Here is a 25,331-nt window from a genome sequence, read left to right as displayed (position 1 = left end):
TTCGTGCTGGGCACTGCTGACGCTGCAGTGGCTGGACTGCAGTGGGGAGGAGGGGCTGGCTGCAGGGGAGGCTGGGCCAGGCGGCTGCTGGAGGAGGGGGAAGAGCAGGGCCCGGGTGTGCTTTCCCAGCTCTCATCAAAAATGAAGGAGGTGCAGGTGTCCTGTCCAGGGTGGGGCGAGGACTGTGCAGCAAAGACCTGATGACCTGAGAGCAGAGGGGGCCAAAAGGTCTGATGGGGCAGTAGTGCTGCCGAGAGCATTTATTGAAAAAGGACCTGCAGGCTGCTTTAGGGGTTGATGGGAGAGAGTTCTGTGATTGATTGATGGTGTCTGCCTAGCAGTTCTCACTTCTGCCTAGACTCTGGGTCCAGTTTCTTAGAGTCCTTGGGGCCCTGCCAGGAAGAGTCCTTGGGAACCTCCCCCACTCTGCAGCTGAATAAATGGGTTCTTTTCCCTCCTCTCTGGTTAGGCTCTCTAAGTGATCAGGGGCCTCACCTCTGCTCCCTTGACAGAGAAGGGCTTGGGGAAGAGAGAATTATGCAAGCTGGAAACAGAGACGCTGCCAGAAATCCTGATGCCCAGGAATTAAGGGGTCTTGGGCACAAACCCCAGGCCTCTCCCTCCAAGCTCCTACCCAGCAAGTTACTTATCTTCCCTGAACCTATTTTTAAAATAGATACAGTAATAACTACCTTTTTGGTTTTTGCCAAGATCAAATGACTATGAACACATCATGCAAATCACCCTTATGATTATATAACTTCATCCACTGAAGATTTGGAGGTGCTTTAGAAATTTGCTGAGAGAGCTGGGATTGCTGATGAGGCCCCAGTGTAATCAGGTTTGTTTAAGCTGAATTTTAGCCAATGGGACCTTGAGTAAGTAAATATTATCCTCTGGGAGAGGGCAGCTTCTTGCAGAGCTGTTGGGAGTGAGGGTCTCGAGGAGCCAGAGCTGCCTGTTGGGGGTGCGTGGTGAGGCTTACGTTCTCTCCCTGCACCCATGACCTTGCCAGTACTTGCCTCAATTAACCCTTGAGGAAACTGGGGCTTAGGCGATTGAACTTCATGTTGCTTTTATGTGAAGTGCTCAGGTTCAAGAGACGTTTTGTCTGACTCCGGTATCTATATTTTTAGGAAGGGAGGAAAGAAAGGGGGAAGAAGGGAGGAGGTCATAGGGGTGAGGGGACAGCCTCTGGAGGCTGGGGCCGGGTACCTGTCATAGCCCATCTGCCCACAGGCTGTCTTGGCCAGAGCTTCTGTGAAGTTGTCGAAGCAGGCAGAGGCCCAGCTCCATGTGGCCGGGTCTAGCACCTGCAGGGTGGATCGGTCCTTGGAGAGGCGGACTGAGAGGGGAAGAACCTGGGTTAGTTGCAGGACAGGGGCCCATCTGGCCCATCTCCCTCAGAATTCATCATGGGACCAGCACGACCTCCCTACACCCAGAACCTAGAGCATCATAGAACACCAACGCTTTCTACCTCAGGGGAAGTTCTTCCATTTGGCTTTGCCTGATTGAGCCTCATTTCGATGGTAGCTAGGATGACCAGATGTCCTGCGAACAACCTCCTTGTGGACCTGTTGTCCTGGCACAATCAACAGCTCTCCCTTTTATTCTTATAGATATCAATTTTGGTGATCTATGGTGACTCTACCCATGGTCCACACAGCTTGTCTAGCCTGGAACTTCCCAGTGAGGAATGAAGTTCCTTTTCCACGTGAGGTCAGAGGGAGAAGGTTGAGAGGGAAGTACTATTGGCAGTAGGATGGCAGGTGCCCATAGGCATGTGACTTCTGATAAAAAAAAAAAAAAAGGATAGACATAAGAAGTCACTTAGTCCTGCCCCTAGAACCCCCCCAACACCCATCTCCTGGGCTGTCCATTCTCCCCAGAACCCAAGTACTAGGTGGATGGAGCTGGGCCAGCCCTGTCCAAGAAAGAACATGAGTTTTTGTCGGAAACCCCCCCTAGTCCCCTAGCTCAGTCTCGTTACATAGCAAGCTACAAAAAACATCTAATGAATAGGAGGACCAATAGCTAGTTAGCGGCTTGACACTCGCTTTTCTAGTCCCCTTGAAAGAACAGATTTCATAGAAAGAAGGGAACTCCCCAGGATCATCCAGTCCAGCCGCCTGCCTCATTGCACCCAGGTGTAGCAGAACAGGGCAGGCTATGTTACAGTTTCCTGTCCCTTTGTTCCTCATTTGTTCATCAGATAGTCACCGAGTATTTGCTACCTGTTAAGTACTAGGGATCTAGTTGGCAGGACCTGGTCCTGTTCTTAAGCACCTCACAAGAGGGATGGAAACTGACAAGTCAGTTGGCAGATGCAACGCAATGGACCAAGGGAGACCTGAGCTGGTTTCCTGCTGTGCCCACTCCCCCAGTCCCTCCCGCCCCTGGACTCACCTGCCACTGGGGACCCATCGGGGAAGGTCTTGACGCAGTGCTGCTCGTCCTCCCCGGAGGCACAGTCCTGCTGGCTGTCGCACACCTGCTGCCTTGGGATGAAGTGGAGAGGCTGTCCGCAGAGGAAGTAGTATTTGTCCAGAATCACCTTGACTGGAAGGCAGGGGCAGGGAGGGGGCAGAGAGGGCTGACCGTCAAGCAGGCAGCCCAGGGGGTGGGATAGGCTGTGTTTCCCTGAAAACATGCTGGGCTCCAGGACAGGCAGATGAGGGTTCCAGACCCAGTGATGCCACTTGGTAGCTGGTATACTTGGTCCTGAGCGTCAGTTTCCTTATCTTTAAAGGAACACCTATCCCATACCTACAAGGTGGCTGAGGCATCAAGCGAGAGAAAGTGTGGGAGAAATTCGGAAACCAGCCCCCGCTGGCCTCATCCTCCCAGTGCCGGCACAGTGGCTCTGGTAACGACTAGAAAACACGGGGCCTGGAGACCAAAGATGAGAGTTCTGGCCCTGCTGCCTCCCGTGTGACTTTAGACCCATCACGTCCCCTCCCACAGTCTCAGTTTTCTCATCTGTACAGTGGGGTGAGGTTGGTGAGAATGTTTGGTGAGCTGGTGGCCATGAGTATCTTGTAGCCACAGTGCAGCTCTAGAACTGGGTGTTTTTATCTGGGACCGAAAGATCCATGAAGGAGTTGGTGTTTTGTTGTGTTTTGTCTTCTGCCTGTGACTTTCAAATTCTGTTGCTCCTTTGCTGTCTTGGGAATGAGTCCAGTGTTTGTGACTCCTCAGGGAACAGAGGTCACATTTCTGAAGTCTCCTTCCTGGCAGGAAGAGACCCTCCTGCCTAACTGAACCCTCCCCTGGCCCAAAGCTCCCTCCTGCCATCCAGTGTCACTCCTGGCCAACCCTACAAGTGACAGTGAGAAGTCTGACCATGGCCTCGCTGCTCGCTGCTCAGAGCTTTCCATGCACTGTCTTTTGTAATCCTGACAACAACCTGAGGAGGCAGGTTAATAATAATTAACTCACATTATAAGGGGGGGGGCACTAAGGTTTACAGACCTGGGGTTTATTTCCCAAGGTCACACAGCACTTATGTGTAGAGCCAAGATTCCAACCAGGGTCTGTCTGACTCCAAAGCTCTTTGCTGCCTGTCCATGCCTTCCATGAGGGGCTTCGAGATGGGGGCTGCTGGCCCAGATGCCCCTGGTGTGAGGGAGCGCGGGAGAAGGAGCAGGCCGGATCCTTCCTAGACTTTGAGAGTTTGGTTCGTGGTCAGGAGCCAGGGTCAGGCAGGGTCACTCTAGCCTCTCGGAACAAAGCCAGGACGTAGTGTCATCAGTTGAGACCCCAGAAGCCGAAAAGTTGAGGGAGTCTTGCCCGGGATGGAGGCTCTGATGACCTCCTCTGGTTGCAGAACCTGGGGGCCCATGGCATGGAAGCCACACAGGGCCTTGTGGGACGGGGAGACCCCAGTTGTGGATCACACACCACTGCCTGCCCAGGCATGCCCTGGATGAATCTGGCCCCTTCTCTCCAGTGTGGCAGGGCACATGCTTGGAGAAAGTAGGCTCTCCTTCGTATTAGTCTAAATCGAACAGGCTTAGGACGGCAGCCCTGCTTATCCTGCTGCAAGCCCAGGGCCAAGGGCCAGCCAAGGTCAGGAAGAAACCCGCCTCTCCCGGCTCAGTAGGGCTCTCGGGGGTCTGGGTGGTATTTGTGTTGTGCATCTGCATTTCCAGTGCCACAGATGGAAAGGGACTTGTTCAGTCCGCGTCCCTGGGGTCCTGTCCCAGCTGTCTCTAACTGCAACGCCTCGGCCTCTCTGAGCCTAGGTACTCAGGTGGAAGAGGAGGGTTTGGGCCCAGTGATCTCTGGGTGGCGGTGGCCGCTGCTGGTGGAAATGCCACCGTGGTTACACGTGCAGGCTCCTGAAGGGCCCGTGCTACCTGGGTTAGCAAACACGTGCCTCTGTGTACAGCCTTGGTCACATCTCTGCACTCTGAATGATGACCCACACTTTTATACAACCTGATTTTCATCCAGGTGTTTTACCCACATTATCTCTCACATCCCTCTGGGGGAGACAGGATGTTTTACAGATGAGGGGACTGAAGTTGAGAGAGGTCAAAGGACTTACTCAAGGTCACATGGCAGCAAGGGGTGAGCTGACTCCTAGCCTGGTCTGCTGTGCCCTGCTTCCCACCCTGAGAGCACAGTCAGCGTGCTGTGACTGTGGGGGAGGGGAAGGCAAGGACAGTCACAGGAGTGGAAGCAGAGACCAGATCTGGGCACGGTGGGTCATTCAGTTCCCTCTTTGTCACCGAGCGGCCTGCCTGTTGGGTCTCTAGCACTGGTGAGAGGAAAACAGAGCACAGGCAGTGTGTGTGTGTGTGTGTGTGTGTGTCTGTCTGTCTTTCTGTCTGTGTGTGTCTGTGTGTGCACATGTGCACGTGCTATCTGCCTGGGTGGCTTCCCCTGTGCCTCCTGTCTGTGCCCCTGCCTCCCAGGTGGAAAGGCTCCCTGCTTCTAGTCGGTAGGGCTGCTCAGGTATCTGCAGGCACCTGACTAAGGAGGCAGGGGTGTGGCTGTCCTGGCCGCTTGCCTGCGTGGGTTGTACTCTGTGCTGCTGTGCTTTCCCTGTGCCAGAGATCATCTGGGGTAGGTGGAGGCTGCGTTCACCTCCCCCTTTCACTCCTGGAGGAAGGCTCCCTTCAGAGCAGGGGTGGATGCGTGTCACACAAAGCTTCATGCAGATCACCTGTCTATGGCTGCTGGGTGGAAGGGTGGAGGGTAAGGTGGTGCTTAGAGGGGCGGTGGGAGCTGCTATTTACTTTTGGGGGTGAGGGTGGAGGTGGGAGCAGTAATGAGGGGGTGAGGGCAGGGGTGGGGGCTGCCACTTACTAAGGACAGCCACGATGATGATGGTTGCCAGGCTCAGCAGTGCTGCGATGATGGGGACCCCCACCTTTTTGAAGGTTTCCAGGGGAGTGCGGGGTTTGCGCAGGGGGGTGACATCTGTGAGGTGGAGGGAGAGAGCCTGCAGTCAGCCCTTGGAGACCGCCCCTGCCATGGCCCATAGCCTCCCTGCCCTCTGGCCCTGGTGCTGAGCTGCAGAATGCTTTGGGGACTGTTTTGCTTAGCACTGGGGTTTTATTCCTGCAGACTGGGCTTAGCTTCAACAGCGCGTGGTCAGCCCCCCTCCTTCGCTTACCCAGGCTTATCCATCTTTCACTTGCGCCCCTCAAGGGAGCCTCCAGACCGTGACATCTTCTCCTTGTCTTCACTTAGCCTATTCTGGGATGTTTTACCCTGTCCGGTCTGCCCTGCGTCTGCCCCGGGAGAGGCAAGTACTCATTTACTTCACTAACATTTATCCTCTTTTCTGACTTATCTTTTGATTAAGCTGTAAGCTTGAGGAGGGTAGGGACCTCCAAGCATTACCTGCTCCATAGAGCCCTGATAAATGCTTGTCATGAGTGCCTCCTAACGGCCTCCATCTCCAACTCATCTCAACAGATGGTGAGTCCCCAGAACAGTCCTTGTCTTTAAGGAGATGCCAGTTTGGGGGAAGAAGCACACAGGGACAGAGTTACCAGTACCACCATCACAGCACTTAAATGGGCCTCCATAGTGGCGATGGGGTGAGGGGGCTGGACCAGCAGGGCGAAGGCCTGGGGGTGTCGACTGTGAGCTCCTCACATGCCCAGGAGGTAGCATGGGCCAGTGCGTGTTGTGGGGGCGGGACTGGCCGTGTCAGTCGCCGAGAGTCTTGAACACCATGCCAGGAATTTGGATTTTATCATGAAGGCAACATGGAGCCATGGAAAGCTTTGAGCAGCAGAGAGATGTGATCACATTTGTACTTAGAAAGGTGAACCTTTCATCAGGAAGAACGTGGATGGGAACAAGAGTTTGGGGTTAGGAAGCAGGTGGGAGCCTAGAGATGCCTAAAACAGAGGTAATAATAACTTTATTGTCCATTTCGTATGGTTCTCCAAGGAGATGGTAGCAGGGCCAGGATTTGAAAAGTTAAATTCTCGGGAAGTATCTGAGATAGGTCCTCTTACATCCCCTCTCCTTGCAGGCAATAAGCTGGGGCAGGTGCGTGGGACTTCTCCTCCAGGGCGAGCTAGGGCAGGAGATATGGCAGCCTTGAGTCCCCGGAAGGCAGTAACTCAGCTCTCTTCCCCTCACCTCCCCAGGTTTGGTCTGTCACCTTCCTTGTGAGGCCTTCTTGACCTCCTTTTTGGAATGGTAATCTTCCAACATTTCCTGTCCTCCTTCCCTGTTTTTAAAAACACTCATCAGCTCTTAACATACTCTGTATTTTACATATTATATATATTTTCCGTCCCTTCCCATCTCTTTCTGAAATGAAGACTCTATGAAGATAAGGAATTCTTTTTCTTCTTCTTCTTTTTTTTCTTCATCACTGCTGAGTCCCAGGTGCCTCAGCAGGTATGTGCCAAGTGAATACGTACATTGCTCTTTGCTTGATCTCTTAAGCACATCATTTCCATCTTTGTTACAGGTCTCATTTCCTAGCTTGAATGAGGGCTGGTTATATGTCTGCCTCAATCTCTCTCCTCAGCTCGTCAAAAGCAGAGAATGGCATCCAGCCAGAGACTGGTGCTCAGGAAGTGCTGATATCATTGAATCTGTTGAAAGGGAAAGCGTAGGAAACATTGCGTTTCCTCAGAAGGAGCGTTTAAGCCTCAGACACAGAGCTCAGGCCCCGGGGGTGTGGGCTGGTGTTACCTGTTGGGAGCTGGTACCAGGAGAGCTTAGTCTTAGCAGGTATTGTGTGAAGGTTCCAGCAGTCAGTGTGTAGAGCTGTCCTCGGGCCATGGACACGGCGACATTCTGTTCATCTGTCCTCCACGCGTGATTTGTTTATTGAGCACCTCCCACTGGGGACACGAGGTGGGCTTGTTTTCTCAGAGATGCGCCATCTATCTCTTGGGAGCCCCTTGATAGGTTCCCCTGTCCAGGTCCCGATGTCTCTGCCTCCCTGACGTTCTCAGGGAGGACATCATCAGGAAGGGTAGAGTTTTCTTGGTTTACATTTTATACTTGAAGTTGACAAAGCCACCGTGAGCTATGAAGAGCTTCCCCGCCTGTCACTGTTCCTTCCTCCAGCCGGTCTTGCCCACTGCTGTGGGACAGAGCCTCCCAGCATCTTGCTGTCATCTTGTCACATCCCTGCCCGAGAACCCTCCGTGACTTCCGTATCTAGACCATGCTCTTCTCCAGACTTGCAAAGCCAGTGTGACCTGGGGCCATGTGGACTTCCCACTGCTAATCCTCACCAGTCCTCAGTGCCACATGGGGAGCTTCTGCCCTGATCCTTGCGCACCTGCCTTCATTCCTGCTCTGAAACTTTGCTCCTGCTTCCCTTCACCACTGAAACCCTCATCACTTCTTTTTTGTGGTAGTTCACTCCTGTGGGGACTCTGTCAAAGCTCGCCTGACCCATGACGCTATTATCTCTGATTGCTTGGCACGGATCGCTCCTTCTCGAGCTCCCTTCACCTGGGTATTAGTAGCAAATCTAACTTGTTTTTTAGTTTGGTGGTTCTTGGGCCTTACTCAGGTGGTGGAGTTTTCTGGAGACACGGGGGTCTATTGGTCTATCGAATTCCCGAGTATAAACTAGGCACCATCTTACTTGGGGAAGACTACATTGTTTATGATCATTATTAACATGGGGCCCTGAAATTGTTGAAGTAAGCGGGATCAGTTATTTCCTTGTTGATCTGTTGTATTATTTTGTGCTTTGCTCACTTCTTTTGCTGATCCAGCAGGCTATCGGGAGTAGCTCTCAATGGTTTAACAAAATAGAATGGGAGGGGGAAAAAACCCTTAAATTTGGGAACACTTTATCTCTTAAATTATCCTTCTCCCGTAAATCAGGCAAACACTATCATTTTCTAGTTTACCAGGGAAAATACCTTTGCCCAGCTTGTTCTGTGGTAGCGGGTCAGACTGGCACCTCCGTGAGAGCAGGGACTCTGGCTGTCTTAGTTGTTGTTTGAGTCCAGCGTCTAGCCCAGAACCTGGCACGTGGCAGGCACTCACAGAGTTGTTGAATGAATAAGAAGGTGAGTAACTGAATGAATGAGTTGGAGAATCACTGTTCTTGGGGGTTAGGTTTGTTGGTCCTATTTCCCTGGAGACCGTGCTTCCTACTTCTAGAATTACCCTGGACCTTACAGTTGCTTCATACATTTTTGTTGAACCATGAATGGGTGGGTGGATAGAGATCTTCCACAGCATTTAGCCGTTGGTGGTGGTGGTGAGGGCCATGCAAGAGGGATTTAGTATCTATTTGGTAGCTGGTTGAAACTTGGAGGCCGAGGTGGACAAGGCATAACTGGACCTGAACTTACCAAGGCTATTCAGGGGTTGATCGCTGTCAGGATCCTGTAATTGAAGGAAAAACAGTCAGTGAGTTGAGTGAGGGAACCTCTCAGGCTGGGGCTAAGGGCCCAGGGGAGGCTCTTGGTTCTTATTTGCATTCCCTTCTCTCTGCTGAATCTAAGTTGGGGGGCTCAGTGATGTCTCACTGAATACACAATTCAGTTATGCATCTGTATTACCTGGTACAACTAGCTTACTGATTGTAGCAACTAGTTAGCAATTGTGGAAATGGCAGGTTGCTGGGTTGTTGTATTGCTGAGTTTCTTAGGATGATTCTGCTCTGCCATCTGTTTGGGTCAACCATTTGTCTACATTGATAGGATGTAGTTCTGTAAAAACTTGGACACTTCACAAAGGGGGATACTTTAGTGGCCAATCAGTGCCAAAAGATGCTCATTATCATTGCTCATTAGGCAAATGCAAGTTCACACCGCAGTGAGCTATCTCTGCATAGACACCAGAATGGCTAAAATTAAAAAGACTGACAGTACTAAGTGTTGATGAGGATGTGGGATATTGGAGGTCTTACACACTGTTGTTGGGAGTATAAATTAGTACAGATACTTTGGGAAATGGCTTGGCTGGATCTGCTAAATCTAACTGTAGGATTCTATGACTCAGGAATTAGCTGGGAGAAATGAGTGCGTGTGTCTAGCGAAATATCTGTACATGAATGTTTATAGTAACTGCATTCATAATAGCTAAAAATTGGAAAAACCCAAATGTCCATTACTGATGGAATAGATAAATAAATCGTGGTATATTGATACGATGAAATAGATTTCAGCAATAGACAAGCATAACCTAGTGCTAAGGGCAATGACCTATGGATGAATCTCATAGATATAATAATGAAGGAGAGAAACTAGACACAAAAAAGTATACTCTGTGTGATTCCATATATATTTAGATTTNGGTCACGGAGGTTCCACTAGTAGGTGGAGGGGCTGCAGGGCTCTGAACATTTCCACCTGGGAATTTTTCGAGTCCCATTTGGGGGTGACAGGTCTTCTTCTAACCCCTGGGTGGGTGTCCCAGATTAGGTCTGGTTGGCGGCGGGAGTGGGGTGGGGGGCATCTCTGGGTGTTTGCTTCCATGGCTGAGTGGCAGAGAAGTCATTGGGAGAAGGAGCTTCTTCCTTTCCTCCCAAACTCTCTAATCTGCTGGAGGGACGCGCCTGGCGTTGCCCTTAGATGGCATGAGGCCTTGGGTGGCTGGGGGATGTAGCAGAGACAGCAGGCTCTGGAGTCTGTGGGGGCTGAGTTGGAATATAGGTTCTGCGTCTTATTAATTGCGAGTTTTGGGTGTGAGATAGTTAACCTCTCTGAGCTTCATGTTCCCCCTCTGTAAAGTGGGGGAGATGGCACCTCCTTCAAAGTGCTGCGTGAGGTTTAAGTGAGCTATGTAGTGGGAGGGCCTGACTCACACAGGCGAGCTCGCTTCCCTCCTGGGCCCCCCAGCATTTGCTGCAGAACTTTCCCAGCGGGCAGTCATCTTTGTTTCTTATGGCCTTTGTGCCCTCAGAGGTTTCCACAGGGCTTGCACCCAGGAAAGACCAGATAAATGCTGTTAAATGGAACTGGACTCTGGGCTCTGCCCTGTGGATCATCCTTAGCCACCTGTCCTCTGCCATCTCCAGGGCCTGGAGGGGGGACTGTTTCCAGGGTAAAGATGAGAACAAGTCCTACAGCACTGCGTTGCTGTGGCTGCCGAGTTGGGTAATAATAGTATCAACAGTACTTAATCTATATACAGTCATCGTGGAAGAGTTTACAAAATTCTTTTGTCTGACTCAGTCAAGTTCATGGCTGAAAAGGATCCCAATTGTCTGATAACCAGTCTGGTTAGCCTTAAGTAGTTAAGTATTCAATGAACTATTTGATAAGGCCCTGCTGTGGATTCAAAGACAAATAGGAACTAAGTACTGTAGGTTGACAGAGTTGCCCAGACAGGCCAGGCCAGGCTCTGCCCTCACCTCTGGCAGGTGGGGAGTTGGGGGAAGGAGGGGAGGACAGGTGTGAACAGATAAAGCCAGAGCGATGAGTGTCATGCATAGTGAAGCGGGTGATGGGAGCTGGTGCCTGGTGGCTACTTAGAGCCAGAGGCCTAGGGAAGGGGCCAGGGTGGTTAGGGACAGCCCCTGGGCTGAGATCTGAATGCTCGGGGGAAGAAGCAGGTTTGGTGTTGGAGGGACAGAACAAAGATCAGCAAGGACAAGAGGAAGGAGAAGGAGGCTGGCGGTAGGGAAAGATACCTGTGCTTGGAAGGTCAAAGCAACAGGCCTCACCAGCGGATTGGGTGCTCTTGGGTCTTTAGGGAGCGGGTAGGAGGGTACTTGCTGACATGTGCAGGCTGCAGGAGGGGCAGGTTGGAAGGGTGTCAGGAACATCCACTGAGTGGCCCTTCCCCGTCAATTCATTCTTTCTCACTGAGTCTGCCTGTTCTCACATGCCTGCATTAGTTGAGGTAGGTAGGGCAAGTCTCCTGTTTATTATTAATTCAACAGATATTGACTGTATGCCTTTGATGGGCCCAGCATTGTGCTGGAGGCCGAGACACAGAGGGAACAAAGGAGGCTTACAGCTTGCACTTTCTCGATTCCTCATCTGTGAACAGAAGTGACCTCAGTACCCCTTTAGCTAATGTTTTCGATTGCGATCCACAGAATAGTGCTTATACAGAAAACATCCCACACCTTTTTGAAAACAGAGAAAATAAACTAATTTAAAACTACAAGCTAGAATGACCGAGACTGTGACTAATCGGTAATTAGGGTATCCCTGGTGTCTCCTACAATGCCTGGCATAGAGTGGGTATTTATTTATTTTTAAAAAGATTTTATTTATTTGAGAGAGAGAGAGTGAGCGTGAGCATGAGTAGGGGGGAGGGGCAAAGGGACAGAGAGAAGCAGACTCCGTGCCGAGCAGAGATCCTGACGTGGGACTCCATCCCGGGACCCCATCCCAGGACCCTGAGATCATGACCTGAGCCAAAGGCAGATGCTTAACCGACTGAGCCGCCCAGACGCCCCCTAGAGTAGGTATTTAATATTTGTCGAGTGAAAGAATTAAGGAAAATATCTTGGTTTCAGGGCTCAGTCCCAGGCCAGCCTTGAAGAAGCTGACTCTGGTACATTCACATGTTGGAATATTATGCTGTAGTCAAAGCAAATGAACTACGGCACCACACAATCACATGGATGGCATTAGTAATTTAACGTTAAAGGAAAAAAGTAAATCCCCAAAAGATTACATGCAACACAGAATCTTCATAAGGAAGGAAGGAAATGATAAACGTAGGATTTGGGGTGAGGCTTACTTTCCAGGGGGCTTCTAGCACATTTCCTGGCGTGGTAGAGATGTAGAATCAGTATTTGTCGAATGATTAAACCTAAGACTTTCCCGGCCTCCTCGGCAGGGGGAGAGAATGCAGGAGTGAGGGCAGGGGGTCTCCTGGTTAGATGCAGCGTTTGTTTTGGGTGGTGAATTACAGAGACTTACTACATTGTTAAAAGCATCTAGCTAGCTGGAGAGTTACAAGGGGGCCCAACAGTGGAAGATGTCATGGATCCAGGATGACGATTCATCCAGTGATGTGCACCTGAGGTTCAAAGAGAAAATAAAAAAGCAGTCTCCCAGCTGTGCTGAGGGGTCCAAGGAGTCAAGCTCCTATCCTCCCATCCTCCCGTGCTCTACTCTGACTCATGCTGCCTGAGTTCTTCCGTCAAGTGGCCTGCTCCTTGGCTTTCTTGAAGCCTCTCTGACAAACATCTCCAACACAGTGAGATCAGAGTTGCTGGGTTGCCAAACTTCTGGGAAGGGGAGCTGCGGAAGGTCATAAGCATCCAGGATAATGGGCTGGGACGTGGGCACATTGAGGGTTATGAGCGGTAACTGGAGAGTATCAATGTCAGTTATCTTCCCGAGCAGGGTGGAGACGGAAATTCATAGCAGCCGCATTGCGTTTCAGCCCAGAATCCACCCTGAGTTGCGAGGGGGGGTGGTGGGGGAGATGGGGCTGAGAGATGAGGTAAGAATCTTACCAGGTAAGATTCAGGAACCTGGCCAACCCCCATCACCGGGTGAGTCCATGCCGTGATCACAGGATGCAAAGCTGAAAGGGTCTCTGGGGACCATTCCAGGCAACTCCCTGGTTTCCTAGACTAGAGAAAGGTCTAACCCTGGAGTTGGTGGAACGAAGGTGCTTTTGAGAGGCCACGAAACACCAACTGTGCTGCCTTCTGCTTTGCTGGAGGTCTCTCAGTTTATCCCTAGCTTGAACTTAGCCCCTGGCCACAGCTGCCACAGCCCAGGCCCAGCCCAGGCCCAGCAAAGGCAGCAGCCTTTCCTGTGTTGTTGGGTTGCTGGCTGGGTCAGGCCTGTCTGCTGTGTTGATTCAGTCCACTGTGGGGCCCTGACTCATGGGCCCAGCCCAACCAGTGTCTGACCCAGGGGTTCATCTGGGAAGGAAGCTCCTGGATTACAATGGGAGGGCAGAAATGCCTGGGTCCCCAGAGCCCAAAAGGGCCCAGCTGGAGGAGGTGGGGGTGGAGTGGGGAAGAGGAAGTTAGAAGGCTGAAAATCACCTACTGATTGCGTGACTCTCTCAGAGAATCATCTTTCCCTGCTTTTCAGTAGGTCGCTGGTCACAGAAAGACAATAATCCAAGACCCATATGTAGAGGCAGAACAGTTAACTCCTGCGTTTGGGGATTAGTACAGAGTTTACAACATCTTACGTAAATGTTGTCGCATTTAATCTTCAGAATCACCCTGAGAAATTATCCCCATTTTCTGGAAGAGAAGACTAAGCCTCCTGTAGATTAAATGGCCTCAGAGCAAGTCAGGAACAGATCCAGCTCTTGGGGGCCAGGGTTTTGGACTCCCTGGACTATTGTTTTCATCTCCTCCTGCCCCCTCCCCATTGATATGCAGCAATTACCCCCCATCACCCCACCCCCTCCCCATTGATATGCAGAGATTACCCCCAGCATCTCCCCAGCCCTCCCCAGCTCCCCAGGCAAACCCATCTCTGCTTGGTTCCTGGCTCTGCCAATTCTTCCATCAGCAAGGGTAAGTACTTGGGCCTCCCATAGTCTGGGGAAGGGACTACGGCAGGGCTGGGCCTAGCAGGGGCTTCGTTGTTATTAGCATCCCTTCTTCCTCCCTCTTTCATTAGATGTGCACGTTTCTCATCTCTTCCTCCTCCTTCCTTTATTTACCCTCAGGCCCTGGTGTTTCAGATTTTGGAGAATCCTGGCTGGGTTTAGAGCAGCTTTAACCTTCTAGCTCAGAGGTGATGAACCCAGGCACTAGGCAGCTCTTATTTTTAAATGAGGATGAGGATTAGGTGTGCTGCAGAGAAGACACAAAGAACCTTAGGCTGGGGAGTGTAAGTTCTCATATTGCCTTGTCTTTTGACTTGCTGGGTGCTTTCGGGCACACGCCTCAACCTCTCTGAACTTCAAGCTTCTTAGGGCAATTGGAAACTCTCAGAGATGGTAGAGCAGATAAGAGGGTTAATAACCACACGCTGAAACAGGCAGGTGCTCCACCAGGCTAGTAATGAGGTGAAGAAGAGGTGGCAGCTCACAGAGGCCAACGGAACAGAAAGCCTGGCCAGCTCTTCTGTCTGCTTTCCTTGCCAAGCAGCCTGCCCCTGGGCCTTATTTTTCTCTTCCTCTCTGCATTGCTGACTCTGAGCGTCCTTGTTCTGGAAAGGAGTCAGTAGGGGCAGAGCTCGGATGATTGGGGTGCAAAGGAAGGGAGAAAAGCAGGGGCTTGCAGTAAGCGGGCTTTCTGGCTCTGCTCTGCTGTGTGGCAGTTTCAGGCCCCTGTGGGGTCTTCCCGTGGTCCCTCAGGGAAAACCTAGAGGCAGAGATGCTACCGTTGCTAGGTGATGGGACAAACAGGTCCTTTGTGGCTCTGGCAGGTGGCAGCTAGGTTGCGTAGGCCAGGGACACAGCAGGGGGGAAGCCCAGGGGAGTGGGTGGGGAAAGTTCTCTGTTGAGCCAGGAGACCCAGAGCCTGCTCCTAGTGGGTGCTCAGAGCAGAGCGTGGCCACTGGCTGGCTCAGGCTCTCAGGGGCTGCTCTGAGGGTGCCTCGCACTGCTCTCTGACCCTGAACCTGCATTCCACTCCCCCGACCCAATAGCAGGTGGCTGTGCGCTCTTCACCTGCAGCGGGGATAGGGTGGTTTGATGCCTTTACCAGGCGGGGCAAGTACCCTCTGTCTTGGGTGCTTCAGCCATGACAGGTAAGGTGAGGAGAGGTGCATGAGGGCTGGGTGGTTGTGAGTCAGCAGAGTGGAGGGTATGAGTTTCCCCGAGATGGGCCTGGCTGTGATGCGGCAGCCCTGAGTGCATGGAAAGTTCTCGGATATGGCAAATCATGCTGGCTCTCAAGGATGCTCTGAATGATTAGCCTGTCTCCGGACAGGTCCCCCTGCCCGGGCCATGCACAGGTGGGGGCCCCAGCTCTCACATGCTGGGGCCTCAGCGAACGCGAGTGTTTGCCCTTGCTCTGCCTTGCGCGAGGCATCCGTACGGCAGCGTGTTTTCCTTCAGGACTGACCTCAGCCTCGGCTGCTACATTAGAAACCACTGGTCCTCGTTCTGAGCCATATAGGTGCTGAACTGTTGGCAGTTTGAGCTGAGCACCTCGACCCCGACCCCCGTCACAGGACACAATGGCTCCAGGGCGGGGCCTGGGGCAGCAGGGAGGTGTCAGGTGTCTTGCCATTGTCCTTCTGCCAGCCTGGTATTCAGCTGCCCTCCGGTGAGGATCAGCCTTTGTGTCCAGGCATAGCTCTCCACTCCAGGTAGGGCCACTGGAGAGGGTGCAGGTGTAACTCTGCCTCTTCCACAAATGGGGAAAATGAGGCACAGAGTTGCCATGCTCTCTCTCCCCAGGTCACATGGCAAGACAACGTGAAGGGCAGGAGTGAGGTTTTAGTACATGGCCTTTGGGTTGAGTTAAACTTGCCTCCAGGTGACACTTCTGTTAACTGTAACCCCTACAAATCCCTCAGACGTCCTTCTCTTGGTGCCTGGGGGAAACAGCCCATTCTCTACAGCCTGAGTTCTCTACAATTCTACTTCACTCAACTTTCTCTCTGCCCTAGGGTGGTGGGTCGATGCAGACCCCTCCCTCCCAGGAGGGTCTGTTGGAAGGGAAGGTGCTCCCACGTTTGCACAGCTGAGGGTGCAAAGGGGCTGAAGGGGATACGAGAGAGCCATCGGGAGTCAGGCCACTTGGACCGAGGGCGACCCATAAGGGTTTGCCTGACAGGGACTCTCGCGGGTTTAGGAGGGGCTGATGGATCTTAAAGCTTGGGGAGGCAGGTGTCGTCTAAACACTGCGATTTACCTGCACTAAAGAGCTGCCACCCAAGGCGTGGTCCGATGTTTATAAAAGAATCCCACAGAGTTTGTCCTGCCTTCGAAAAACTTTTGTTTGGTCTGAATTGTCCTTTAAACTTTGAGGAGGGAGGTGGTGCGGAGAGAAGAGGGGCTCTGGTGTTCTCAAGTCGAACTCTACAATTTCCCTGCTAAGCAGCCTTGGGCAAATCAACTTAACATCCCTGGGACCCAGTTTCTGCCTTTGGAAGTGGGTGTGATAAGTCCGTGATAAAACCAGAGTGAGAAGGGTTCGGGGAGGGGCTCCAGCTGCCGGGCCACAGAAACCCTGTCTGGTCCTCTCCTGATTTTACGGATTTGTTCATGGTCCCCCTTGGTTGGTCTTCGAGGTTCGAGGGGTCTCAGCTGCTCTGGTCAGATAAGGGTTGCCCCTGTCCCTCCCTCTTCCTTCTGAGCTCTGTGGCAGGAGCTCTGTTCTGACTCCAGCTCTGCCCCTTACGAGCCATGTGTTTCTAGGCAAGTGACTTAGTTTCATCATCTGTAAAATGGGTAGAGTGTGATCAACCTCTTAGGGTCATGGGTGCTCTTGAACTAGATGACGCACTTGGCGCCCCTGACTCGGTGCTTGGCATGGAGAGGAATTGAGTACTCGAACATTGGTGCCTTCAGCTCCAGTTACCCTGGAGGCTTGGGGAGCAGAGCTCTACACAGCGTTAAAGGAGGGTTTGCGTGGCAGTGCTGTTCAAGGGCAGGACTGGGGATTCTCACTTGTTCCCGATGCTCCCAGGGAAGCAGCCTCTGGGGCGCTGGCTTGGCTGCAGCAGTGATGAGCCACCATCTCCAGGCAAACGTCTGCAGTGATTCCCGGGTCTCTCCTGTGAACTCGGAACTCAGGATCCCGTAAGGAGTGCTGCCGCCGTGTCTGGTGGTCCCCTGCAGCTAGCGCTGGCCCGGTACATCACCGAAGCTCCTTTTATCACTTTTCCTGCCCACTCAGTAACTCCGTGGGGCTGTGCGGGGTCTTCCTCTCCAGGCTGTGGTTGGCTAGGGACGGCTGTGGACGGAGCACAGGCCTTAGGCCAGGTGTTCAACCACTGGGAGCCTCAGTTTCCTCTGTGTGTGTGTGTGTGTATGTGAGAGAGAGAGAGAGAGAGAGAGAGAGAGAGAGAGGGAGAGAGAGTGTGTGTGTGAAAGAGAGAGACAGATTGATTCTAAGTCTTCTTAATGAGACCAGAATATGCATAGCCTCTAGCACATTGCCTGGTATACAGTAGGAATGCACTAAATGCCAATAATAAAACAACAATAACAATAATAATAGGACTGTTTTATCCATTTGGCAAAGCCCTGTTCTGGGGGCTGGTTATATAGCGGTAAATGACAAGGCAAAGTCCCTGTGCCCATGAAGCATATATGCTACTATTTCCTAGTAGTGATTAGTAGCTATGACTATAGAACCTAGCAAGTGCTTGGCATAGCACATACTCAAAAATCCTTTGTTATCTGTGGGAGGAGTCTGGCAGAGGGCCTCCCACGTGCGTACCAGGCACTGCACAAGTGGCCATTGCTGTGACTCCCTGGGGGCCAGGGGCCTGCCTTCAGGAGGGAATTGGGCCCTGGAGCGCATGGGGCAGAGAGGGGCCAGGGCAGTTAGGGGTCCTGAGATGATGTCACAGCTTCTGTGACCTCTCTATGAACAAAGGGAGGAGGCTGCAGGGCAGAGAAACAAAGACCTTCGGTAGCACAAACGTGGTCCTTTAAAATGGGTAGGGAGATCTCAAGGAAGTGGCAAAGGGGATGCTTAGGATTAATGGGGACATTATAGAAAGACCTCTCGCTCTCAGTGAAGGGAAGGTCATCTAAGCAACAGAAAGTGTGTGAGTAGAAGCTGGATGGTGTAGATGTCCACAGTAGACCAGGGCAAGGGCAGAGAAGGTCTCTCTGGCATCCCGGGGGACTTGGTGGAGACCCCTGAGGTTGCTGCAAGAGGAGGGAGGCAGGGCAGGAGTGGGTGGAAGTCCCAGGCTGTTTTCCACGTGGGGGTTCTATGTTAGATTGGGCTCTGAGGCTAAAACAGATCTGGTGAAAACACCAACCTCTATTTAGAGAAGACCTCTAAGGTCCTTTCCTGAGGGGCTACCGCCACCCCCCCGTGACCCATGGAGGAGACTAGTCCTAGGCCTGATTTAGTTATCATTTCCTCTCTCTAAATCAGTTTTCTTTTTTTTTTATTTTTTTTATTTTTTTTATTTTTTTTAATTTATTCTACAGAGATAGAGACAGCAGCGAGAGAGGGAACACAAGCAGGGGGAGTGGGAGAGGAAGAAGCAGGCTCACAGNGTGACCCATGGAGGAGACTAGTCTTAGGCCTGATTTAGTTATCATTTCCTCTTCTCTAAATCAGTTTTCTATCCTTGATGATCTCATGGCAACTTGGATTGTTTTCCTTGAGCAGCACTGAGTATGAAACTTCCTCTCAATCTTCTTGAGAAAAGTCTAAGTTAATTCTGCCCACTGGTTTCCCTTGTCTGTGTGTTCACTTCCTCCTCATGACCTTTGGTAGGGTGGTGAGGGCTGAAGTCTCCTGGCAGAAAGGACATCATCTTTCCACCACTTGGCTGTGTCAGCCGATACAGTCTTCACTCAACACACACTTTATATTATAAAGTAGATCAGCTTCTAGGTAGGGTGGTGGTTCTGCAGTTACCTAGTGCAAGTTCAAGTTCAAGGTCTAGTTTCCAGTTCAGGTCTGTGGGCTCACATCTTGGAGGAGGAGGAGGAGGGCAAAATGGAAAATCTGGGCACTTGATATTGAAGTCCCAGAGATTAGAGATCCTGCCCTGACTCTTTTTGATTGAGTGACCCTTTCAAGTCCTCAACCTCTTGAGCCTTGGGATTTCCCAATCTGTAGAATGAGGATCACGACGTCTCCAAGGGTTGGTGCAAGATTCAGGGAGATTCTGGATGTGGATGTGCTTCTCAAGATGCAAAATGCTGCACTTGTGCATTCAGGTAGGGACGAGATGTTGCTGTTGTCATTCTCTTTAGACGACCGGGGAGCCCTACCCACCAAGACAGGTGCTCCCGACAGCTTGGCCGTGCCTCCTCCCTGGTGATCAGAGATGTGATTATGAACGAAGGCCCCAGCGTTAGGGTGGGAATGGGATGAAGGCAAGGAGGGGTGACCTCAGCTGCATTACCGTCTTTGTGTGGACATCTGTGGGCGAACAAGTGGCCTGCTCTGCCCCAGGGTGGGGGAAGTACTTTACCCTGCCTCTGTTCCATCTGTGGAGTATACGGAACTGAGAGCTTTGATTGTGTGTATCCTTCTTTGAATCTTCAGGCGTCTTGCCAATGCCTAGCATGTAGTTTATGCTTAAGGAACACATGCTGAGTGAATGAGCAAATGCATATTATAAAGGAAGAAATCCGGGACCACAGCAAATGCCTGAAGTGATAGTGGGCTCGACCAGACCCATGTGCAGGCCATGTCGTGACGGGAGACTGCCGCCCTGGATGGCTGCCACCTCAGTCTCTTGCCCTCTCCCTCCAGTGTTCCATTCACCCGCTACCCCGTGGGAGTTTCAGGTTGCATGAAGATTACACCGGAGAACTGGAAGCTGCTTTGGGACGGAGTGGGATGGGAGGGGTGTTGCGGTTTTGAGCCTTGTTTACAAATTTCTGTGCTGCGATTGTGACAGAGCTGCAGGCTGGGAGGTGGTGTGAAGCACGTTGCAAAGGGATTGCGACATTGGTTCTCCTCAGACTCTGACTCTCTCTCTCTCTCTCCCCCTCTCCAGTCCCTGGGGTTTCCAGGCAGGCTCGGGCCTGTCCCTCCCTCACCCCAGCCCCAACTGGGATGGAAACACCTTGGTAACACCTTTGATAGAATCTGGGATCTCTTCCAGTCGTCCAGTCAGACTTGGCTGACTTTGTTATCAGTGTCAGATAAATCGGCTGGTTATGGGAATTCAGTCTTTCGTCATTTTTGGTCATTCACCCACAAACATGTATCCTCTGTCTGCTGTTCAGGCCCTGTGCTAGGTTTGGGGCCAACAGGAGGAAGAGACCCGGCCCTCAAGAAGCTCAGCGTCTGGCGGCAGCAGGTTTAAACAGAACTGTGGCAGACGAACACATTTTAGGTTGTGAAGGGGATTCACTGTCTTGGGGAACTGTTGTGTGGGATGAGGGGTTTTACTGAGTAGGTGTTTTCATCCGAGCAAGATGCAAGGCTGAGGGGAGGCTGCTAGGAACTCTGAAATGCAGATTCTCGGGCCTGAGAGCATCTGTCTCCTCCGTTCCCAGGTTGGAAAGTTTGTCCAGAGTTTCTGAGTCCTGTTTTTCATTTCTTTCCCTATCTTCCCCCTTACTCCATGCCTTCCCTTCCTGCCCCCCTTGGAATCACTCCTCCGATCCTCTTAGTCTGTGTCAAAGGACCAGGTTGCTGCCCGTGACTGCTGGCCTTCGCAGCCGTGCACAAGGAAGGCTGGAGGGAGAGAGGCCAGGGGCATGGAGGAGACCTGAGTTCTAGATGCTTCTCCCTGTCAGGAGCCCTGGGTGGTGCAAGGGGGCCTGCGGGATGTGCTTCCACATTTGCATCTGCTGTTCCTTCTGTCCGGAACGGCCCCTTCTCCCCACCCTTCCGGCTCCTGTGCGGCCCAGGCTCTCCGACCCCTGGTGAGGCCACGTCCCTGCCCGAGCTCTCACAGCTCCCAGTGTGTTTCAACACACCACGTGTGTCAGTTGTTAGTTAACCGAGAGTTTCTGTGACTGTCCCTTCCTGCTGTCCACCCCCTCTGGACTCTGAGCTCCATGAGGGCAGGACCACCGTCTGCTTTCTGTCCCCAGCAGGGCTAGTGCCAGCACAGAGGAGGCCTGCTCCCATTTTGTGGCATGAATGAATGGAGCTGGATGCCTGCCTCCCTGTCTGGTGGGGAAGGGTGGCCTGTACCAACTTCTGGACGTGGCTCGGCCTGGAGTGTCAGCCTCCGGCAGCTGCTGGAGCCTTCCCTGTCCCGGCCCCACTGCGCTCCATGGCTTAACAGGGACCCTGAACCCAAGCTCATGTCGGGGCCTGCATTACCACCCTGGGGGATCCAGCCTTCAGCTGTGTTCCGCTCTGCCGCCTGTGCCTGTTGCTCCAGCCACAGTGCCCTCCGCCCCCCACACTGTCACTCTTACTGTTCGCATGCCATTCCCTCTGCCTGGAATACCCTTCCTGCCATCTCTGCCCAGAGAGAGCCTGCTCATCCTTAAAGGTCCAGTGCAAATACTATTTCTTCTGGGACAGCTTCCCGACTGCCCTCGAGAGAATTCCCTGCCTTCTCTGCTCCAGGGCTACGTTGTAGTTCCCTTTGGTATTGGACTTGCCACATTCTCTCATGATCCTTTGCTTAAGGAGCTATCCTTCCTCTGCATTTTGGAAAGCTGCAGGGCAGAACATAGGCATTGGACACTTTTGCCCCCCTTTGTGCCATCTGGAGGCTGGCCAATTATAGGGGCTGAGTCAGTGGTTAGGTGGATGGAGCTACTTTGGGGATCACAGCATCAGGCCCCTAGCCCAGGTAGTGAGGGGACCTGGAGAGCAGACGGGGACCTAGCCTTTCCTTGCCTGTCTTGCCCTCTAGGGTCTTTCCAGAGCCAAGTGGGCTGCCGACTCAGCCTGTCTGTGATGGGCCTGCCTGTGCTCCCAGACCCCCCACGGCCACAGGCAGGCCTGCTGACCTGCCACGTTCCTGAGCCCCAGTCAAGCCTAGCAAACCCCTTGGGCTGAACCAGCTGGCAAGGAAAGGGGGAGAGGGTAAGGAGCTTCCTCTGGGGTAGCTGGCCAGGACTGACCTCAGGTGTTTAACATTCTGCTCTGGTGGCTCATGGTATGTTTGGGGCCTCGTGGGCAGTAAGGAGTCAAGACCAGGATGGCCTGTCCCAGGGTCGCAGGCTTCCCTCCGGGGCTCAGCTGCAGCCAAGGTAACAAGGGACACATTCCCCTTGGGGACAGAGCTTGGGCTCAGACCTCTGCCCAGGGCCTTCCTCCGCTCCTGCTTTCACTGGGCCCACCCAGTCATGCCCAGTTTTCAAGGGAGAACCACTGCTATGAGGTAGCAACCACGCAGGACTGGAGTCTGTCCAGGGTGGGGCTGGCAGGGGTGAGAGGAGGCAGGGACGGGCGGGGGAAGGGAGGGCTGGGCCTGGGCATGAGTTGTTTCACTGCTCCCCAGGGCTGGGAGCTATGGTTGTCCCAGCCTCATTAGAGGGAATGACTGGGTTATTAGGCACAGGTGGTTTAATGGCTAGCTCAGAGGCCAGAAGCTCCCTGGGCCTACCAGGGATCCTGGCCACACTGCTGCCTTGCCTTTGGGGCCTCAGGCCTGGCCCCCCAGCACAGTGTGCCCACGTGCCCTGCCTTGTTCCCTGGCTGGTGAAGCTCCGTGTTGGCCTTGCCCCCCACATGTCATTTCCTGGAGTGGATTCCTCTTGAGTCCCATGTCCTTACACTTGGATGGGGCTTCACGTTATTAGCCCATTCAGTCTTTCCGCCAGCTGTGTGCGTGCCCAGGGGTGGCATGGATAATGTTTCCATTTTACAGAGGAAGAAAACAAGTCTGAGGAAGAACAAAGTCTCAAGAATAATACGCTCAGAAGGGAGCCAGCCAGTCGACCTTCCGATTCTGTAGTTTGTGCTCTAGTTAACTGCCTTAGAAACTCCCTCCTCCTAGGTCACTCCCTCAGGAGACACCCAGGCCGCCCCAGCGCCACCAGCAAGCAGCCCACAGCCGGGCAGCAGGATGGAGCGTCTAAATGCAGGCTCGGCTTCTAGGTGCTTCCTTGGATGGGGATGGGGGAAGCTGGTGCTTCAGTCCTGGCAGAATCACAGATGAGAGCAGGCAAGCCCTTCCCCTTCCTGACCCTCAGCTACCCCAGCACTGGGGCTAGAGCTCGGCTAGACTTTTCAGAGGAGCATCATCGGAAGTGCCCGGGCTGGGAGTCAGGAGACTGCCATGTGTGGGACTTCAGCCTGACCCCTCTGTTCCCCTTGGACCGAAAGCTCCCCCTTCCTTTCCTTTCCCTCCCCTTTCATTTTTGTGTTGGTTTTCTGGCAGCTGCAGCATCTTCACCAGGACTCAGAGAAGGAAGATTCCCCGAGTTCCACCTCAGACCCAGATGTTATTTCTTCCCCTTCCTATCCTCAGTTGTCCTCGAAATATGGGATTGATTCTGTTTGTCCCAAGACAGTGAAGAAGCCCTAGGTGTTCAGAGGAGGAAGAGAGAGGGCAGGGCCCAGAAAGAGACCAAGTGCGTCTCCACGAACACCTTGGATTGTTTTGAGGCAGCTGTCCATTGTTTGCTTTAAAAAGAAAAACAGTCCGTTTCCCCAGGGAGGTGGCAGAGGGCCATCATAACAGCCCCTCACCCTTGGCAAAATAGTGCCTGCCTCCAGCCAACTGACCAGGAGACCTTGGACAAAAGAGCAGGCAGGATTTAGGAGGGGGATAGTCAGAGACGGGGGCCTGGCCTCTGTGTCCCAGCTTCCTCGGCGCTGGTGCAGGGGCTGTTGGCCAAGGGGGGGAAAGGAAGGCAGGTGGGTACTGAGACTTTTAAAGGCTGGAATGTGGGGGTGATGCGGTGTGACCTCTTTGTTAACTGGGAAGGGGTTACAAAATTCTCAGGCTAAAGGGCCCTTTATGGGGAGACCTGCCCTCCCCCAGAATTCGGAGTAGAGGGCCCCCACACTCACCATGCTGGCTCGGTGATCTTCCAGATTTCTCTACGGGCTGGAGCTGAGGTAGGCGACCCGTCAGGAGGTGGGTCTCCTTGGATCAGGCCTTGGCTGGCTAGCGGGTCAGAGGCCGCTGGGCAGCACTGGCTACAAGAGGCCTAAGTGCAGGGCAGGCCTTGGTCCTGCATGTCTGGCATCCCTCTCCCCTTAGCGCCCTGGCCGCCTCGACCGCTGTATTCCAGGAGTGATTTGGGGACTGTGGGGCCAGTTGATTAAAACCACAGCATGGGTGAAGTTGCCAAACTGGAATGATTATGTGTCTTGTAACCTGACACCCGTCCTAGGGGCTGGCACACACCTGGAGTCATTCATGGCCTTTTGGCCTCAGAAGAGGGGACACGCCTAAGATGTTGCAAAAGCAGCCTTCCCGCCTGAATGGCTTCTGCCCAGCCAGAGATGTCAGGAGCTCTCTCTCTGTCCTCACTGCGGGAGTTCGCAGTGGTGGCTGCTTCTGACTGGGGCTGTGGGAATGTGGGGGAGTTCGGGGAGCTCTGTAGAACTAGTTTGTTGCATGTGGGGAGCACAGGATTGGAAAGTTCACGAAACGGTTTCTGCCCTTGAGAAGATGAGCTACGTGCCCTCCCCCAGCTCCCTGGTGTGGAGCTGGTGGGTGCGGGGCTCACAGTGCACCTGCCAGCATCCCTTCCAAGGGCTTCTTGCCTGTCCTTCCTGGTGATTACAGATTTGAATACCTTGGCCCAAGTGCCCCCTGGCCAGGGAATGTACAAGGTGACACCTTGAAGCCTAGAACCAGAGAGCTGGAAGGAACCTGGGTAACTGTCTTCTCCCATTTCTTCATGTTGTGGGTGAGGAAATGAAATTCCAGAGAGGCAAAGCCACGTACCCAAGATCACACAGTGCATTTGTGTCATCTTCGGAACAAATCCACATCTTCAGTTCCTTGGCTTTGACCCTCCTGGAGACTGTGCCTGCCATCTCTTTGATTCCTGCGCAACCGCGTGAGGAAACATTTTGTTCCCATTGGGCAGTTGAGGAAATCAGAGCTGGCAGAGTTGGGACTTGAATCTGGCTCTCCTTGTGAACAGGCTGAATGCAGCACAAGTGTGTGGAGTCACAGGTCCACGCTCTGGGGAAATACAGCCCGTGGAAGACTGGAAGGAGGATAAGATTGAACTGATGGTTGGCCCCGTCTCAGCCACTCAGTGGGCTGTGGCCTTGGACTTGTCTCTGAGCAACAGAGACCTGAGGCGGGTCTGGAGGCTCTCTTGAGCCAACATGGTACCAGCCCTTCCCCCCGCGTAGGGCAGTGGGCTTTAGAACGGGGAGTCTGGGCCAGAGTGAGGTGCCTATGATGTCAGAACAGGTGCGTTTGGGGGACAGGCTGCAAAGACCTAAGCAGGTA

The 25,331-nt window shown here is 52.8% G+C and overlaps 1 protein-coding gene across 1 annotated transcript in view; it reads right to left on the bottom strand.

Moving 5' to 3' along the window:
- Positions 1-24,185, bottom strand: part of TMPRSS4 (transmembrane serine protease 4) — a 32,368-nt gene extending 8,183 nt beyond the window's left edge. Inside the window, exons 1-5 of the mRNA XM_034665625.1 lie at positions 23,927-24,185; positions 8,805-8,838; positions 5,317-5,430; positions 2,410-2,562; positions 1,137-1,345 (exon numbers count right to left, since the gene is read on the bottom strand). Coding sequence (XP_034521516.1) covers positions 1,137-1,345; positions 2,410-2,562; positions 5,317-5,430; positions 8,805-8,838; positions 23,927-23,929 — 513 coding nt within the window. The 5' untranslated portion in view covers positions 23,930-24,185. The remainder of the gene's footprint in view (positions 1-1,136; positions 1,346-2,409; positions 2,563-5,316; positions 5,431-8,804; positions 8,839-23,926) is intronic.
- Positions 24,186-25,331: the final 1,146 nt, after the last annotated feature.

Source organism: Ailuropoda melanoleuca, chromosome 8, assembly GCF_002007445.2.
Source record: "Ailuropoda melanoleuca isolate Jingjing chromosome 8, ASM200744v2, whole genome shotgun sequence".
Classification (NCBI taxonomy): Eukaryota; Metazoa; Chordata; class Mammalia; order Carnivora; family Ursidae; genus Ailuropoda; species Ailuropoda melanoleuca.
The sequence above is the reverse complement of the archived record's forward strand: the minus strand, read 5'-3'. Positions and strand labels throughout refer to the sequence as shown.